At 43.2% G+C, this 20561-nt stretch overlaps 1 protein-coding gene across 2 annotated transcripts in view; it reads left to right on the forward strand.

Annotated features, from left to right (window-relative positions):
• LOC124619634 overlaps positions 1–20561 on the forward strand; it is a 216078-nt gene that overhangs the window by 38412 nt on the left and 157105 nt on the right. For both annotated transcript variants that reach the window (XM_047146147.1, XM_047146148.1), the window contains exon 2: positions 18513–18574. In XM_047146147.1, coding sequence (XP_047002103.1) covers positions 18513–18574 — 62 coding nt within the window. The remainder of the gene's footprint in view (positions 1–18512; positions 18575–20561) is intronic.

Genomic DNA, 20561 nt, shown 5'->3' on the forward strand with positions numbered 1-20561 from the left:
AAAAAAAAAAAAAAAAGAATTGGCATATAGCAGGACTTGAACATACTTCCTTCAAATCTGTAATGCACGTCCTTATCCACTGCACTACACCAAAGACATGAAATTTTCGTCTTTTGTGTTGACTATCACAGTACCTCTTGAGGCTTATATTGTTGATGCATCATCAACTGATATTTTATTACAAGGGGTACTTGTTTGTGATAAACCTTCAACACGCCAATGCATTGTACTGGCATACAGAAAGCCTTAATAGAAAACAGCAAAATATGCCAAAATCAATATGACATCTGCCATATCAAGCCAAAGAAGTGCTGGTATGACATAGCAGTCTCTGGTCCTAAACAGAAGTGATATAATTCTATCATTAACAAAAACGGAAGGTGGTAACATCTTCTGGATTCAGCCGAACTGGAATTAGAAAGTTCTGCATATTGTGAACAATGAACCTAGTCATAGCTGTGAGTGGACAGTTTATTAGATTACCATCATGAATTGCTGATTATTACATTGGTTGAGAATGAGCAGCATCATTGCAGTTTGACAATATAAGACTGATAACTAAGTTTACCAATACTGAGTTATTCTGTCATGCTAGGTAGTGTGAGTGCAAACATGCAGTGCATTAAAAGGCTTCCAAAGAATGTGATGTAATGAGTAGCTTGGCCAGTACTAGTCACAACAGTGCATTTGAGTTTTAATAATCAGAAAGATGAGCCTACCAAATATTATGAGAGAGTGTATGGGATTTTGGTAGTGGTGAGTGACTGATAGGAATTACTTGCATTAACATGCAGAGGAATTGTTGCCCAAATTCGGAAAAATAGATGACCAAGCACAGGGTAGCAGAGTACTTATTGACCTAATGGGAATACTGCATATAATGAAAAGCAAATATAACTATAGGTAAATGCCAAATGAAATGTATTTGACTGTCAGAAGCATTAATTGTGGAATCTTCAGTGAGTATCATTGCAGTATCTTATCAAAAGATTTCTCATAAAACACAAAGAAATATGCAAACACAGTCTGTGGCACCAACATTAGCATCAAGACATGCATGTATAATGCAGGAACTGAAATTGCCTTAACAGAGCAAAAGCAGAAGTGCTGATCTGTTTTTGAATGTTCCTTTACAAAGGAAGATACAGAAGTACTGGCTGTGTTTAATTCTCTCACCACTGCAGAGATGAGTGATATAGGAAGCATGCTCAGAAAGTAAGCGCACTTGATTTTTATTGTTTTTTATAATAGCAGAAGTTGAAAAAAAGTTACAGGGTTTTGTTAATACAGTTACTGACTATTTTTCTGCTAATTGCCTTGCCCTCCAGTTCAGTGCATGTGATGAGCCCAAGGCACAAGCTTCTTTATGCCCTCCTCAAAGAACTCTGCCACCAGCTCCTTCCCCCACTTTCTGTACCTGCTCATCAGTTGAAAATTTCATTCCACATGGATGAGCTTTCAGAGATGTAGATATATGATAATCTGACATTGCCAAGTCAGGGGAATATGGGAAGTGGGGGGCTTTAAAAAATCCAAACCAAATGGTTCCAAGAGCACCTTGGTGGCTAAGGCTGTGTGAGAAGGGATGTTGTCATGCAACAGGCACTCTCCTCTTGCTAGTGTCTCACTCCTTTTGTTTTGAATGCTCCTTTTGAGCTTTTTTAGGGTTTTGCAATTTGTTTGTGCATTGATTGTCTCCCTCTGAGGCAGAAATTTAACCCGAGTGATGCTTTTTAAGTCCCAAAACACTGAAGCCATGATTTTTTTGCCCAAAATTGTGGTTTTGAATTTTTTGGTGTAACACCACTTTGACGACTGTCTTTCTGTCTCAGTCTTGTGATGAGCCACCCACATTTCATCTCCAGTCAAAATAGAGTTCAGAAAATCCTCACCTTTTAACTCAAGTGACTCTAGTGTGCCATTGATTCGATTTTTTTTGTGCTGCTCTGTCAGCTTTTCGGGACCTATCTTGCACACAGTTTCCGGTATCCCAGTGTTTCTGTGAGTGTCTCATATAAGACAGTTCTGGAGAGCTGTGGAAATATTGTAGAAACGTCATCCACTGTCAGTTGGCAGTCATCATGAACAGTTTTTTTTTAATTTTTTGCACCAAGTCATCAGTCAAAATGTAAGGTCTTCCACTCCTCTGTCATCATGAGCATTCGTTCTGCCTCCGCGAAACTCCCTACAACACTTAAACATACTCATTCTGTCCATAACACCTTTGCTGTAAACCATTTTGATTTGTGAACAAATTTTGGTAGGTGTTATTCCTTCCATGAATAGGAAGCAGATCACAGCATGTGGCTTACACTTGACAGGATTTCTTACTGACACCTTTGACACAACTGGACACTACAACATAAGTTTACATGCTACCATGGCTCTGCAGTGCTTGCTCCGGTCAGGGCAACCCCCTCTACTACTTGCCAACCATCAAAAACAAAAAAAGTCACAGTACACTTACTTTCTGAACAAGCCATGTAGATGTGTCAGTTGTGTTGAGAAATAGCTGAAATCTCTAAAATTGAACAAAGCTCCGTGGTTTGATGAAGTCCCTATCAGATTCTATACATAACTTGCAAATACTCCTAACTATAATACATTGTAGATTGATTGGGGGAGGGGGCAGGGGCCACTGTAGTATAAAATTGTGTACTTCACAAAACACAAAACATTATATTGTATGACTAAAGTATCAATAAGTGACAGTTGGAATCAATCAGCTCCATATATCTGGCTGTAACAATTTGTGGAGATATAGAATGAAGTGACCACGTAGGTTCAGTCATAGGCAAAGCAGCAGTGATAGACTGGTTCATTGGTAGAATACAGGGTAGATGCAGTCACAGTACAAAAGTGATGGTTTACTAAACAATAAGACATTGCTGAAGTGAGTGGGATGAATAAAGATCCATACCAAATAGGCTTATTAAGAGATATTGTACATATAAAAAGAAGGGCAACATGGTTAAACTGTGATAGATTTGTTTGATCCACAAGAGATTGTCATGTAAATGCTGAAAAACCTGTATTCACAGACACTTAAAGATAGACTTTCAGGAATCCCAACTAAGTGAAGAATCTAGGAATATGCTCAACCTTTTACACTTCACTTTTGCAGGGTGCATGAAGACAAGATCAGAGTAATTGACTTGAGAACAGAGGAATTTGAGCAATCATTCTTCCTAAGTCCCATATGTAAATAGAGTGGAAAGGTCAGGATCTAGTTCGTGGTTCTTTATATGGTGGTCTGAGGGTTCCTTGCCTTAGAGTCATATTGTCAAATCCTCAGGGCCGTTATGACTTTAGTGTGGAGTTACTTCCAATTAGACATTGGTATATTCCAGCACATGGTTTCCAAACTGTATACAGACAATTTATGCCAACTGCAAGTAGCTCTGAGGTGTCCAGCCTGTGGCTGGCCTGTGTGACAGATATTTGCATTTAATGTGCTTCGTAGTGTCCAGCAAGAGAACATTGGTTGCAGGACTGTCAGCAGTGACTGGGCGGTGGCACATGACATCAGCATGTGGGTCTGGCAGGATGCACAGTGGGCATATCCTTACACCACTGGCTAGTGACAACAGTGGCAGGCAGCACTGGCTGCGAGCTGTCCGTAGTAATTTGTTGTTGGCTTCAAGGCTGTGAGTTTCATGAAATGGTGTCAGCTCTGCCTGATTCGCAATGGGGGGAAGTATCATTCATTGACATGTCTTCCACTGGTTCAAGGAAGTGAATGGCAGCAGGACCAGTCAAGGCATAAGCCAGCTTTATTTGGCCAGTTGGCACCTTGACTGTCTTGGCATTGCACTTGATGTCAAGCATTCTCTCACTGCAGGTGATGATACAATGTGGCTCTGAAGAATACTTCGCTGGTGTCAGGTCGCATTGGTACGTAAGGTTGGAGATGGACCATATGGGTACACAGACATTCTGCAAGTGGAGCGTCCAAGGCATCATAGGGTGGTGGTACCTCCTCCATAAAATCACCAGGAGTGACAAGAGATTATCTGTGGATGAGGTTGGCAGGTGAAGTGCCGATTGCTTTTTTCAGTGTTACTCACAGACCAAGCAGTACCACAGGGAGTGCTTCCATCCAGGCAACATTGTGGCAAGTTAGGGAGGCTTTCAGTGTTAGATGGACCCACTGAAAGACACCAGGTTGTAGCTGGTAGTTCTGTGTAACTGCATACCACATAAATATGAATTTGCAGTACGCTGCAGGTGAAAAATAGGTCTGCAGCTTGTCTTGTAATTGAAATAATTGGCTGTAGCATCATCATAAGTTGCATTGGGAAGTATCTATTTTTTATTTTTTGATGGTGACTAGTTTCAGACACCTGTGTCCATTTTCAAACCATCTATCCTGTAAGTGTGACAACTGCAGGCTATAGTCTATGTACAGAAACTATCCCTGCAGTAATCAGAACAGTATATGGCCGACATAACAACAGAAAATTTGCAGGGGCAGTTTCTGTACATGGGCTGTCACTTTTATATGTAACACTTATAGTGCAGATGGTTTGAAAATGGGCACAGGTGTCCGAGACTAGTCACCATCAAGAAATAAAATATAGATACTTCTCAATGCAAGTTATGATGAAGCTAAAACCATTTATTTCAATTGCATGCCACATAGTTAAGTGAAGTGTGTAAACAATGCAGTGTCAAACTGGTGGCCATGATCCATTGTGACATGAATGGGGCAGCCAAAGCATGCCACCCAGGTGTCAACAAAAGCAGTGGTGGCGGTATCAGCGATGATGTCCACTAAGGTTTTGCCTCTGGTCAGCGTGTGAAGCAGTCCACTATTGTCAGCAAGTGATGCTTGACATGGGATGGGGGGAGCTGGCCCATGATGTCCACATGGACATGAGCAAAGCAGTGTGTTGCATTGAAAGCACCAAGAGGTGCATGGGTGTGCCTTCTGACTTTGGGTTGCTGGAATGCAGTGCGGGCAAATGCCTACTGATGGCAGTCTTCCCATATCCTGGCCAGATGAAACTTCGAGACATGAACAACACAGTGGTATTAATGCTGCTTGTGAAAGTATGTGGATCTGGTCAAAAGCACAGTGCTGAAATTTCTCTGGGAGAGATGGAGTGTGCCTGTAGAGAAATCATACCAAATCTTGCAGGTAGAACAAGGAATGGGCACTAGATCAAGTTGTAGTAGGTCACTGGAGGTGTCATGACAGAGGCTGTCCAGTTGTTTGTCACTCTCCTGTTCTTGAACAACATCTTCAAAGTTCACAGGAGGAGAGATAACACCCCAGGTGTGAGAGAGGCTGTTAGCGTACATTATGTAGTTCACTGACAGCTCTGGTGGAGTTGGCATGGGTGTCTGTGGTGAGCACGACCTGGGTGTCTGTGCCGGCTGAGGCACATGGGGTGGTGCAATGACAGCTGGGGGCGCGAGTGTCATTGGGGCCATGGTGTCAGCTCTGCCTGATCTGCAATGGGGGGAAGTATCATTCATTGACATGGGTTAAACAAAAGGTTTTGAATGTTAGGCAATTTTTTTGATTTAACTAACGCATTTGATTGTGTTGATCACAAAATATTGCTCCAGAAGTTGCACCATTACAGAATACAAGGAGTAGCTCACAATTGGTTTAGCAATAGACAGCAAAAGAGGTCATTATTCACAGTATTAAGAATGGTTGTGATGTGGGGTCTGAGTGGAGTATGATCAAATTGGGGGGGGGGGGGGGGATACCACAGGGATCAGTGTTGGGGTCACTTCTGCTCCTTATTCATATAATTGATATGCCCTCTAGTGTTATGGGTAACTCTAAAGTATTTCTGTTTGCTGATGACATTGGCTTGGTAGTAAAGGAAGTTGTGTGCAATGTTGGCTTGTTTTTACATAGTGCAGTTCTTGGCATAAGTTCATGGCTTGTAGAAAATAAACTAATGCTAAATCACAGTAAGACTCAGTTTTTGCAGTTTCTGACACACAATTCAACAAAACCTGATGATGTTTTAATTTCACAGAATGGGCATATGATTAGTGAAACTGAACATGTCAAATTTCTAGGTGTTCAGATAGATAGTAAACTGCCATGGAAAGCGCACATTCAGAATCTTGTTCAAAGACTTAATGCTGCCATTTTTACTATTCAAACGGTATCTGAAGTATGTGATCATTTGACACAAAAATTAGTCTGCTTTGCTTATTTTCATTCTCTTATGTCATATGGTATTATGCAGGGTGAGTCACTAACTGTTACCACCTAGAATAACTCTGAAAATATGATAGTAGCTGAAAAGTTTGTGGGACAAATCTTGCATGGGACAATGGGGGCATAATATGACGTCAGTTTTTTGTTGCTAGGTGGGCTCGCGTAAGAGATATGGAGGTCAGCTTTTGTTTTTCTAAATGGGATGCTATAATTTGGTATTTATTATCTGATGGCGGCTATTGAGACAAATCCAATGATGTGTAACAGTAAGATCTTTGAAGGTCAACAAAAGTAACAAAGGTGGCATGAATGTCCATTTACAGAAGGTGTTACGCTGTTTAGTGCCCGAAAACCTCAAACCGCACACACACACTCAGAAGGTGTTCGAAGTGATGACCATTGGTATCAATGCAGTGCTACAATCTTATTATCATGGATTGAGTGGTATTCCTTATCACATCGGCACTTATCGAATGACATGCTCTGACGGTTCTCTCTCGTATATCATGCAAATAGCAAATATTCGCCGAAAATGGCATATTCATCTAATGTCCATTGACATGTAAACACCATTCGACAGTTTTACAATACAACACTAATAGGATCGGTAAGACTAGTATAATTGAATCAAGCAAATGTGAATGATGTATTCCTTCAAAGAACAAGTTGATATGCTTCTGATTTATGGAGAATGCCAACGAAATTCAGTGAGATCTAGAGACTTATATGCTGAAAGGTATCCTCAATGTACCTACCCTACATGTCGTACATTTAAATATGTGTATCATAAATTGAGAACAACTGGATCTTTAATGCATTGGAAATATATCTGGCAAATGAAAATTGTCAACAAGCAAATGGAAATTGGCACTCTTGCCACTGTGGTTCGAGATCCTTGTGTTAGTTCGTGTCAAATCGCAAGGGGATCTGGCATGAGCCCGAGTAGTATTGTTCATGTTCTGCATCACCATAAATATTAATTCTTAGCATATCAGTCTCCACCAAGAATTAACTAGTACATATTGTATGTGTCACATTGAATTCTACCGATGGGCTCAACTTCAGATTCAGAGGGATGACACATTTATTAATTTGATTTTATTTACTGATTTTACATTCATGAACCACGGAAGTGTTAATTTGCATAACGTGCATTGTTGGGCAACTGAAAATCCATGTTGGCTGCGGCAAGTTGCACACCAAAAATGTGGTCGGTGAATTTATGGTATGGGGTTCTGGAGGACAGAATTATTATCACTGCTATGCCCTCTAATAGAGCGGCTTTTTTAACCTGAGTGGAGTGTTGACTAGAATTCATCTCTTTGATGACAGCAGGATAGGAGTGTTTTCAGTGGTGAAAATCAGCCAGAGCAATCATTGCTGTATGACTTTGTTGGAGGAACTTTATCAATTTGAGGGTCCAGTCTTCCACAGCTTATGACTGCTTGTGATGATTATAGTTTATTTTTGTGGACATTAGTTGATTTCACACATGTAGATTTATCTTGTAGGTGATGAAGAATATCTTTTTCTGATATCTGTACATCCTTTTTATTAATTTAGAGTTGTGTAAGGTGGATTTTGGAAGTATTAGGAGTTAATCTCTTTATTATGCTACAGTGGGGAGTCTGTACACTGAAAAAATTTTCAACTTCCAAGATCATGAAAATCATTTATTCATATAGATTACATTTTGGTTTACATTTTAAAACTTTTTGTCAGATTATTTGTTGAAAGTAGCTGTTCTCGAATCAATTTTTATGCTAATTCTAGAAATAACGTCTCTTTTTGTGTGTCATGTCAGGTTCTTACACAAAATAAAAAGTAATATTTTGACATTTTAACTTCTGAGCCCACGAATATGTTCAAAGACAATTTCACACAAGTTTAGTCTTTAATCAAAACACATTTAAAAAATAAAATAATTGAAAAATACTCTACAGGACCCTCCCAAATTGATTTCATGATTGCCTTGTATAAAAATGTGAAGTCAACAGTGTTCCATTAATTTTTAAACTTTCTTTTCTCTGACTTCCTTGCAGGTCCTTGTATATGCCAAATGTCTCTCTTTAAAAATCCAATAGTAGTTGGCCATAATAATTGCATTCCAGTTCCATTGGTAACTACTCTTCATCTCCTTAATATTTTAGTAAAAATGTTCACCCTGCTCTTCACTGTAAAGTCACAAATTTTCCAGACAGTAGTTGATATGTGACTGTGGAAATTGGACTTTCACATCCATGTTACAACTCATCGTCTTGAAATTCTGCAACATTTTTTCAAGAACAGTCTTGTAATTAGAATCTTTGTTATTCTCTAGAAACTTCTCTGTAACAGATCAGAAGGTGCACGATCATTTTCTCTCTTCTACATTGTTTTATCAAAATCTCCATCTTTCATCAGTTTCTGTATTTGAGGACCAACAAAAATTCCAGTTTTTAATTTGTCTTGTTTGATGAAGGGAAATTTCTTGGAAAAGTACTTAAAACGGGGTCTGTCCTGTGGCAGAGCCTTTACAAATTGCTTCATCAAGCCAAATTTTATGCGTAGTGCTGGAATCAAGTTTTTTTTTTGTCTTACAAGCAGTTTGTGCAGAATATTTTGTGTCAGGCACAAAATTGTTTCTCTCTGGTCAAACGCTTTTGCTCCAGTTCCTTTGCTTTGCCCGACTGGCTCATTCACAAAGAAAACAAGCGTTTTTGTGAAACCAGTTTGTTGTCCTAGTAGTGACTTTGAAGTCACCATAGATAAGCCTTTTATGTTCCTCATATTGGATACTTGTTAAGAGTATGTTCATGTTCTCATATGTCTCTTTCATTTGAACTAAATGGGACACAAGAATGGACCCATACACATTCTCATCGTGCAGCAATGTTTCTTTCAGTCTGCTCACTGATGAGTCTAGAAAAAGTCTCCACTGAACAGGATCATGTTCAGCACCATAGAAGTGCATTAACTTGTTTATGTTTTTGCAGTAACCCAAGGACTTGTTCTGTGAAAATAAAGGAATTAGTTCTGTCTCTCAGTGTCTGTACCATGAGTATCATGTTCTTGAGTCCAGAAGAACTTACTTTTTAACTGGGAGCCAAGAAGTTCCACAATTTCCTTAGGCAAATTCAAACCTCATACATGATCATTAAGATCAATGTGAGAGAACAATTGTGGAGCAAAGTTACATTCAGGCTGGGAGACACCACTGTCATCTTTGTTGATTGCATCGGCTTTATTTTCACCATCATCTTTTGCCATGTTCTCTAAAGCAGCTGGAGGGAGAGGAGCAATCAGATCTTCCCCATGTGCAACTGCCTAATGGTTGAATCAGTGCTTGGATGCACAGTTTATTTCTTATTTTTTGAACTACACTGCTGGACATTAACTAACAGAAGTAACAGTCATGAAGGTGATTTTTATGCTCCCTCCGCACCACAATAGTGGCAAACTGTCTGTGCTGCTCATCCCTTGTTCTAGCCACCAAGATTCATTTTAAAATAAGCATGGTAAGCTTTTCTCACAAAATCTCTTATAATCATTCTCTACTTAATACACTGTATAATTTCCACAAATGTAACAGAAAACATTTGGGGTTGTTCACATACATTGTTGATTTTGTAGTATCTACAAACAATAGGTGAACTCTATTATTAATACTGTCTTAAATATAGAAAATAAACACAATATAGCACTTTAATTCAAGCCTTGGAATAAACAACACTTTCAAGGTCACACAATAACAACTAGAACAACAGCCTAAAAGTATATATGGCCACATTGAGAAATTTCCCTTCAGCAATATGCACAGCAGTATATTTTTGAAATCAAATTGTGACAAAACAGTATGTGAAAGGAAAAACTGAAAACGGATTTGGAATCAGCAGAAAAAGTTGAGGTACACTCCCATATTAGTTTTCAATCTTCTGATACCATTTAGACTGGTGTTACCGGTTTCAACAGTTCTGCATTGCCATCATTGGATCCGCAAAAGGTGGGACCAAAATGTTAGGATACAGCAATGAATTCATGATACATAATATTATTGATGTGACTAGCCGATCATTCAAAGTGCCGCCGCGCAATTACACGCGTCCTCTACATGCGGCGCTGTCTGCCAGCCATGCAGCAGCCACGCCATCTAAGCAGCCAGCCAGGCAGCGGCCGCTAGACTTGGACTCAATGTTCATTTGAATGTCACTTTGTTCACATGTCTTGCTTTGTCAACTTGCTCAGTGACATATATGTGTTGTGTCGTTTTGAAATATATGTGTTCAACTTGACGTTATAACAATTGGTGACGAGGTAGTGGATTTTTCCTTTTCATCATTGACCCACAGGTTTCCATGGCTACTGTTGAGCAACTATTGCAAGGTCTCATTGAACAGCAAACGCTTCTAACATCGGCGATTCGCGATTTCATCACGGCATCAAATGCAGGGCGTTTCTCGTCGTTGTCTATACCTCCTTTTCCTCCTTATGATGAGATGGCGGAAGACTGGTCTGATTACGAAAAATGTCTTCGGCAGCACTTCTTGGCATTTCATGTCACAGACGAACAAACATGTAAGTCTCTAGAATGAGATTTTCACTCTGCAGCGGAGTGTGCGCTGATATGAAACTTCCTGGCAGATTAAAACTGTGTGCCCGACCGAGACTCGAACTCGGGACCTTTGCCTTTCGCGGGCAAGTGCTCTACCAACTGAGCTACTGAAGCACGACTCACGCCCGGTACTCACAGCTTTACTTCTGCCAGTACCTCGTCTCCTATCTTCCAAACTTTACAGAAGCTCTCCTGCAAACCTTGTCTGTCAATTGCACTTCTTCCCTTTCAGGGAAGTTATTCCTCACTGTGCAAATCCTTGGTCGGGATGTTCGCATGCAGGTGGATACCGGTTCTGCTGCCACTATAATTAATTTTCAGACGTATCTTCAGCTGGGTTCTCCACTCCTGTCCCCTGTCACTCGGCAATCACGGACGTACAATAAACAGATTTCTCTCTTGGGACAATTTAATGCTGAGGTATCTTACAAATCTGTCGTTCGCACTGTTCCCATATTTGTGGTCGACCAGAGTAACGCAGAGAATCTTTTTGGTTTCGAAGCCTTTCGCGTTTTTGGGTTCTCCATAGATGACTCTGTCAGTATCGTCTCTGATGCTATTCCTTATGCTCAGTTGGATTCCTTGTCGATGACATTTTTGTCCCCTTTTTCTCCTGGGTTCGGCCGTGCAAACGACTTTGAAGCTCATAGCATGCTCAAACCCACTGCTCGGCCAAAGTTTTTTCGGGCTCGGCCCATTCCTGTGGCCCTTCGTGATCGGGTAAAACGGGAGCTTGATCGTCTCACTACTTCAGAGGTCTTGCGTCCTGTCACTTCCAGTGAGTGGTCCTCTCCTGTCATTGTCGTTGCTAAGCACAATGGTGATATTCGTCTCTATGGCGATTTTAAAGCCACTGTAAATGCGCAATGCCTCATTGACACATACCCTGTGACCTAAAGAATTAAACTTGCGGGAGGCCAGTATTTTTCTAAAATTGACCTGTCAGAAGCTTATCATCAACTTCCTCTCGACGCTGCTTCCCAGCAGTTTCTGGTCCTTAACACGCCTTTTGGCCTCTATCAGTACCAACGATGGCTATTCGGGGTTGCCAGTGCCCCTGCTCTCTCTCAGCGATTCTTGGAACAATTATAGCTCCCTGTCCCTGGGTGCATAAATTACATGGACGACATTGTTGTCACTGGCTCCACCACTGAAGAACATCTTCAGAACCTCTGCACACTTTTTCGTGTCTTACAGACTGCCGGTCTTAAGTGTAATCTTCAGAAATCACAATTTTTTCAGGCATCTATCACGTACTTGGGGTTTCAACTCTCTCGGGAAGGTATTCGTCTGCTTCAGCAAACTGTCGCTGCGATCAATGCCCTTCCTTGCCCTACATCTGTTAAGGAACTGCAGACCTTCTTGGGGAAAATAGCATACTATCACAAGTTTTTACCATCTGCTGCATCGGTGGCTCAGCTGTTGCATCACCTGTTGCATAAAAATGTGCCTTTTCACTGGTCTGCGTCATGTGATGCTGCTTTCCTGAAATTGAAGACTATGCTGAAACAGGCCCCGTGCCTGGCTACTTATCGACCTGGCCAACATCTTGTTCTTGCCATGGATGCCTCTCAATACGGGGTTGGTGAAGTCCTTGTGTACCGTTTTTCAGATGGCTCTGCACAACCAATTGTTTATCCCTCCAAAACGCTCATGAATGCCCAACAAAAGTATTCTCAAATTGAAAAAGAAGCTTTGGCCATTATTTATGCTCTTCATAAGTTTGGTGTTTTTCTCTATGGATCCAAATTTCATCTTGTTACGGATCACAAACCGCTTGTTTCCTTGTTTCATCCATCATCGGCACTTCCCGACAAGGCTGCACACCGCCTCCACCGTTGGGCTCTCTGGGCTCTTTACTTGTCTCATTTCAATTATGAGATTCATTTCCGGCCGACGGCTCAACATGCGAATGCTGATGCACTGTCTTGCCTTCCCATGGGTCCTGATCTGGCATTTGATAGGGACGAACTTTTGTGTTTCCATCTGGATGTTGCTGAGCAGCAGGTTGTGGGCGGATTCCCCATCACTGGGGACCGGCTGGCAGCTGCTACGGGTTCTGATCCTACCCTCTCCTGGGTTTTACGCTGTATTCAGAAGGGTTGGCCAGATCGTCTCTCCGCTAAGACTTCTGACCCGTTGCAGAACTACTACACTTTGCGTAACCGCCTCACAGCTAGGGTTGGTGTTATCCTCCTTTCCACCGAAAATGCTTCGCTGCATGTTGTGGTACCTGCGTCTTTGCGTGCTTTGGTTTTGCGCCTCCTTCACCAAGGGCACTGGGGTGTGTCTCGCACAAAATCTCTGGTGTGCCGTTATGTGTACTGGCCGGGCATCGACTCTGAAATAGCACACATGGTCGTTGCCTGTGGCCCTTTTGCGTCACAGGCCGGCGCCCCGAAGTCATCTTTGTCACCGTGGCCTTCGCCTGAGACGCCCTGGGAGCGCATTCATGCTGACTTCGCAGGACCTTTTTTAGGTACTTATTGGCTCCTCGTAATTGACGCCTACTCTAACTTTCCTTTCATTGTCCGTTGCACGTCGCCTACCACCTCGGCAACCACAAGTGCTCTCGCCTTCATTTTTTCTTTGGAAGACCTTCCCTCTACTCTTGTTACTGATAATGGTCTGCAATTTGCCTCTTCCGAATTTGTTGATTTTTGTGCTCGTCACGGCGTTATGCATGTCACGGCCCCTCTGTTCCATCCACAATCAAACGGTGAGGCTGAACGACTGGTCCGCACATTTAAGGCTCAGATGCGGAAACTTCTGACTTCTTCTGCAGCTGATGATGCGCTTCTCCAATTTCTGGCTTCTTACAGTTTCACCCCCATGGGCGACCACAGCCTGGCTGATCTCTTACATGGCTGACAGCCCCGCACGCACTTTCATCTTCTGCGGCCTTCCACCTCACGGCCGCTTCGCTGTGTCGATTCACCGCCGACGACCTTGTCTGGGTACGTGGATATGGCAGGCGGACACAATGGAGTCCGAGCCGCATCTTACGACACCGTGGCCAATGCCTGTATGAAATCCAGACAGACACGGGTGTTGTAGTGCGTCACTCAGACCAGCTGCAGCCTCGTGTGCCGGCAATGCCTGTTCCGAATGCCGCTACACCACCTTCGGCTCTACCTGACGCTCGGGATCTTGGCATCTATCATTACTCACAATGTAGCCCTCTCACTGTCATCTCGGTGCCAGTACAAGAACGGACGCCACCAGGAGACGTGCCCATGCAGGAACCGGGTGACCATCATCTGTCGGAGCCAATCTACTCGCCTCCTTCTCCTACGGACGCCGACACATCGCCCATGTCTCCTGTTATATCAACTGGACTTGCCGCAACGGGCAGATTGGTGCATGGGGCCCCAGCAGATTCGACCCCTATGTCTCCTGTCATCTCGACCCGTTATCATCGGGGACACTTCCGTCCGTACGGGAAGCCTCCTTCTCGAGACTTTATGGCCAGTCAAACAACACCTATGGGCGTTAGCAATCTCCAGGCCACCTCCATCAAGACCAGTGCAAAAATTTCAAAGGGGGAAAGGTGTTGTGACTAGCCGATCATTAAAAGTGCCGCCGCACAATTACGCGCGTCCTCTACATGCGGCGCTGTCTGCCAGCCATGCAGCAGCCATGCCACCTAAGCGGCCAGCCAGGCAGCAGCCACTAGACTTGGACTCAAGTGTTCATTCGAATGTCACCTTGTTCACATGTCTTGCTTTGTCAACTTGCTCAGTGACACATATGTGTTGTGTCGTTATGAAATATATGTGTTCAACTTGACGTTATAACAAATATCCTAGATTTGCAGTACATGGAATAACAACATAGCTACATTTGAATGATTTCACAATCTTTTCTTTCAGTACAGTAAGTGGTGCTACCCTGTGTATGTCCATGTTGGCATTATGAGCTATGCTAGCAGATAGCATGTCAATTTCAAAATAATAGCTATATACACACATGTTATTGTGCCAAGTACTAGTACTCACACTCATCACTTTACAACTGACATATTCCAGCGTAAACTCCTTAGTGATATGTAAATCATCAGATGGCACAGTGGTAGTATGAACTGATATTGTCATCTCACAATAAAGCATGGACCGACTATTCCATATAATTACATGTCTAAATTATTATCATGCCAATGGCCTTGCCACAGTAATAACACTGGTTCCCATGAGATCACCAAAGTTAAGTGCTGTCTTACTGGGCTAGCACTTGAATGGGTGACCATCTGGTCTGCCAAGTGCTGTTGGCAAGCGGGGTGCAGTCAGCCCTTGTGAGGCAAACTGAGGAACCACTTGAAACTTCCTGGCAGATTAAAACTCTGTGCCCGACCGAGACTCGAAATCAGGACCTTTGCCTTTCGCGGGCAAGTGCTCTACCAACTGAGCTACCGAAGCACGACTCACGCCCGGTACTCACAGCTTTACTTCTACCAGTATCTCGTCTCCTACCTTCCAAACTTTACAGAAGCTCTCCTGCGAACCTTGCAGAACTAGCACTCCAGAAAGAAAGGATATTGCGGAGACATGGCTTAGCCACAGCCTGGGGGATGTTTCCAGAATGAGATTTTCACTCTGCAGCGGAGTGTGCGCTGATATGAAACTTCCTGGCAGATTAAAACTGTGTGCCCGACCGAGACTCGAACTCGGGACCTTTGCCTTTCGTGGGCAAGTGCTCTACCAACTGAGCTACTGAAGCACGACTCACGCACGGTACTCACAGCTTTACTTCTGCCAGTATCTCGTCTCCTACCTTCCAAACTTTGCAGCTCTCCTGCGAACCTTGCAGAACTAGCACTCCTGAAAGAAAGGATATTGCTGAGACGTGGCTTAGCCACAGCCTGGGGGATGTTTCCAGAATGAGATTTTCACTCTGCAGTGGAGTGTGCGCTCATATGAAACTTCCTGACAGATTAAAACTGTGTGCCTGACTGAGACTCGAACTCGGGACCTTTGCGTTTCGCGGGCAAGTGCTCTACCAACTGAGCTACCGAAGCACGACTCACGCCTGGTACTCACAGCTCCAGTACTCACAGCTAGCTGTGAGTACTGGGCGTGAGTCGTGCTTCGGTAGCTCAGTTGGTAGAGCACTTGCCTGCGAAAGGCAAAGGTCCCGAGTTCGAGTCTCGGTCGAGCACACAGTTTTAATCTGCCAGGAAGTTTCGTATCAGCTCACACTCCGCTGCAGAGTGAAAATCTCATTGAGGAACCACTTGATTGAGAAGTAGCAGTTCTGGTCTTGTAAACTGACATATGACGAGGGGAGCATTGTGCTAACCACATGCCCCTCAATATCCACGTCCATTGACGTCTCTGGGCTGAGGAAGACACAGCATCTGGTTGGTACTGTTCGGCCTTCATGGAGTGCTTGGGTGGTGTTTAATTTAGTTTAAATTATTATCATAATACACAAGCCAAGTCAATATTCAACAATTAAAAAAAAAAGTCTGTAAAATTGCGTGCAACGTTCATAAGACATAATTCATAAGCAAACCTTTTTACATTATTACTGTAAAATATGGATTTAGCTTTGGTGTTTTGATAATTATTTAGACATATATAACTACAGGGTGTAGTAGATCCATACCTTAATGTAATGTGAGATGGTACTGATTCATACTACTTCTGTGCCATCAGATATACTTATGTAACACTAAGAAGTTCACAACACTAAGAAGTTCACACTGAGGCCTGTCAGTTGTGAAGTGATGATGAATGTGAATACTAGTAATTGGCGTAATAACGTGTGTAACAGCTGTTATTTTAAAACTGAAATGCCGACTTCTAGTATAGCTCACAGTACCAACACAGTCATACATTGTATAGCACCACTTATTGTACTGAAGGAGAAGATTGTGTAATGTGGAAACATAAGTATGTTGTTATTCCATGTGTTGCATATCTTGGATATAATTGTGAAAGCTGTTCTGTTAATTGCTATATCCTGAAATTTGTGTCCCATCTTTTGCCGATCTGAAGATGGCAACAGGGAATTGCTGCAACCAGTAATCTGTATGAATAAATGATTTTAGCCATCTTGGCAGCTGAAAATTTATTCAGTGTTTACAATACTACAGATCATCCACACAATGATGATGTCAGAAGTGTATAATATGAAGCCTGTTTAGCTGTTGCCTTAATTTTGCTTATATTAATTAAGTTTGGACATTTCTTGTCGTATTTTGTGTCCTAAGATATGAAAAATGTCTAATATTCTCTCTAGCTGATACACTCCTGGAAATGGAAAAAAGAACACCGTGAATTCATTGTCCCAGGAAGGGGAACTTTATTGACACATTCCTGGGGTCAGATACATCACATGATCACACTGACAGAACCACAGGCACATAGACACAGGCAACAGAGCATGCACAATGTCGGCACTAGTACAGTGTATATCCACCTTTCGCAGCAATGCAGGCTGCTATTCTCCCATGGAGACGATCGTAGAGATGCTGGATGTAGTCCTGTGGAACGGCTTGCCATGCCATTTCCACCTGGCGCCTCAGTTGGACCAGCGTTCGTGCTGGACGTGCAGACCGCGTGAGACGACGCTTCATCCAGTCCCAAACATGCTCAATGGGGGACAGATCCGGAGATCTTGCTGGCCAGGGTAGTTGACTTACACCTTCTAGAGCACGTTGGATGGCACGGCATACATGCGGACGTGCATTGTCCTGTTGGAACAGCAAGTTCCCTTGCCGGTCTAGGAAAGGTAGAACGATGGGTTCGCTGACGGTTTGGATGTACCGTGCACTATTCAGTGTCCCCTCGACGATCACCAGTGGTGTACGGCCAGTGTAGGAGATCGCTCCCCACACCATGATGCCGGGTGTTGGCCCTGTGTGCCTCGGTCGTATGCAGTCCTGATTGTGGCGCTCACCTGCACGGCGCCAAACACGCATACGACCATCATTGGCACCAAGGCAGAAGCGGCTCTCATCGCTGAAGACGACACGTCTCCATTCGTCCCTCCATTCACGCCTGTCGCGACACCACTGGAGGCGGGCTGCACGATGTTGGGGCGTGAGCGGAAGACGGTCTAACGGTGTGCGGGACCGTAGCCCAGCTTCATGGAGACGGTTGCGAATGGTCCTCGCCGATACCCCAGGAGCAACAGTGTTCCTAATTTGCTGGGAAGTGGCGGTGCGGTCCCCTACGGCACTGCATAGGATCCTACGGTCTTGGCGTGCATCCGTGCGTCGCTGCGGTCCGGTCCCTGGTCGACGGGCACGTGCACCTTCCGCCGACCACTGGCGACAACATCGATGTACTGTGGAGACCTCACGCCCCACGTGTTGAGCAATTCGACGGTACGTCCACCCGGCCTCCCGCATGCCCACTATACGCCCTCGCTCAAAGTCCGTCAACTGCACATACGGTTCACGTCCACGCTGTCGCGGCATGCTACCAGTGTTAAAGACTGCGATGGAGCTCCGTATGCCACGGCAAACTGGCTGACACTGACGGCAGCGGTGCACAAATGCTGCGCAGCTAGCGCCATTCGACGGCCAACACCGCGGTTCCTGGTGTGTCCGCTGTGCCGTGCGTGTGATCATTGCTTGTACAGCCCTCTCGCAGTGTCCGGAGCAAGTATGGTGGGTCTGAGCGACCGGTGTCAATGTGTTCTTTTTTCCATTTCCAGGAGTGTATTTATGACCTATAGCACTGATAAAGATATGTGATTTATTGTAAGACCAATTTCTTTTATTTTCAGGTGAGGAAGACTTCCAAGAGAGCTGCAAAATGCTCTCAACCTAAGACAGCAGATATTGAAAGGTATGAGTGTGTTGCAGTTTTTCTTTTAAGATGAAGTTTCACATAATATGGTAATAGAAAATACTAGATAGAATGATAACTGTTATATCATGAAAGACAATCTCGTAGTATATAGAAGAATATGTAAAATAAGAGAAAGACAATCATTTACCTATAGAGGATTGGTGCATGGTCTACAGAAATATGTAATAGAAAACAGTTAAACAGTTAACTTTTTTCTATTATATGTATCTGTGTGCCACACACCTGTCCACTATAGTTGAAATGTTGCCTTTTCTTTATTTTACTTGTTCTTCTATCCAGGAATTTTCAGTATAAGCACTGTCCAGTCACATTAATATGGCCACCTATCAAAAGTGTAAATAACCAACTTCTGCAGTATGGAGCACCACAAGGTGAGCAGGAATAGAGTTAGTGAGGTTCTGGAAGGTACCAATAGGGATGTGGAGCAATGCTGACTCCAGTGTCATGGGCAGCTGTGCTAGTTTTCTTGATTGAGGATACATGGCAAGAACAACCTGATCGATGTGGTCCTCACAGATTCTCAATAGGGCTTAAATCGGGAGGGGGGGCTAGAGGGCTAGAGGAGTACAGTAAAGTCATCCTAATGCTCTTTGAACCACGACCATACACTGTGAGCTGCGTGAGATGTTGCATTATCCTGTTGCTAGACGCCATTGTGCCGAGGAAATATAAATTTCATGCAGTGGTGGACATGGTCCCCAAGGGTAGATGCATACTTCTGTTGATCCATTATACCTTCCACAATGACAAGATCATCCAGTGAATGCCACAGAAACATTCCCCAGACCTTAATACATGCAGGACCTTTGCTTTCAGACCTTTTACACTGTACACACCAATGACCATCTGTCTGATGCAGCATCAAACATGATTTGTTGGACATCCAGTTATGGTACTGGTGGGCAAATTCCTGTCTTCATTGCCAGTGAGCGGCTGGCAGCAAGGGTACATGAACCAGACACTTGCTGCACAGGCCCATATGCAGCAATGTTCACTGAATAGTCTTTGAGGAGACACATTTGGTAGCCTCTTGGTTTGTCTGAGCAGCCAGCAGTTGCACTTCTATTTGCCCATACACAACTCCACAGCTGTTGTTCACCTCTGTAATTTATGGTCCATGGTGCACTAGAGTTGCCTTGGTGTGGGTTTTGGACAGCGCCATTTTGCCATGCAGGGTATACTTTAACCACTGCAGCATGTGAACAGTTTAAAAACTTAGCCATTTTGGAAATGATTCCACCCTTGGCCTGAAAGTCAGTGATCATGCCCTTTTGGGTGTCAGTTAAATTGCTTCATTCAGCATTATGACAATGACTGCACTGTTTTCCGCATTCCCAAACATTCTGTGGATATCCTCCACTGCTAGAGCGGCCACATGCCATCTGTGAGTGGTAATTGTACATTGAGATCAAACAGAGGTGGTGGTCACATTAATGTGACTGGACTGTATAGAAAGGAATTTAACAGTGACTATGCCCATAGCCATGATGTTTGTGACTGCCGTTACTCATTTATTTGGCTTGTTGCGTTCTTTGTCAGAGTGCTCTATTTACCCCAAACAACCCCTGCCATCCCAACACATTAAATGATGCAACTTCACTGGTCTGTTGACTTTTGGTCATTGACTTCTTTTTTTAAATGTTGGTCCACTGCTCAGTGCTTCTCAGATTAAGTGGATGTTTGTTACGAAATAATAATAATAATAATAATAAAGGTGAAAATATTGATTATTGCACACATTCAAGAAAATAAAGTTTGTACGCATATGTAACAGTAGAAAACTGACATGTTTTGATGTTCTGAAAGGACTATTCTACTAGTGTATAATGTAAGCAAGCTTAAGATCCCATTCATAAATGTGTATCTCATTTAAGACGAAGAAATTCTGTGTGAACATTAGTGTCTCAAGCCATCGACATCCAGATGAAACAGCACTAGGTACTGATGTATTGCTGACCTAAGA

This window comes from Schistocerca americana, chromosome 6 (assembly GCF_021461395.2).
Source record: "Schistocerca americana isolate TAMUIC-IGC-003095 chromosome 6, iqSchAmer2.1, whole genome shotgun sequence".
Classification (NCBI taxonomy): domain Eukaryota; kingdom Metazoa; phylum Arthropoda; class Insecta; order Orthoptera; family Acrididae; genus Schistocerca; species Schistocerca americana.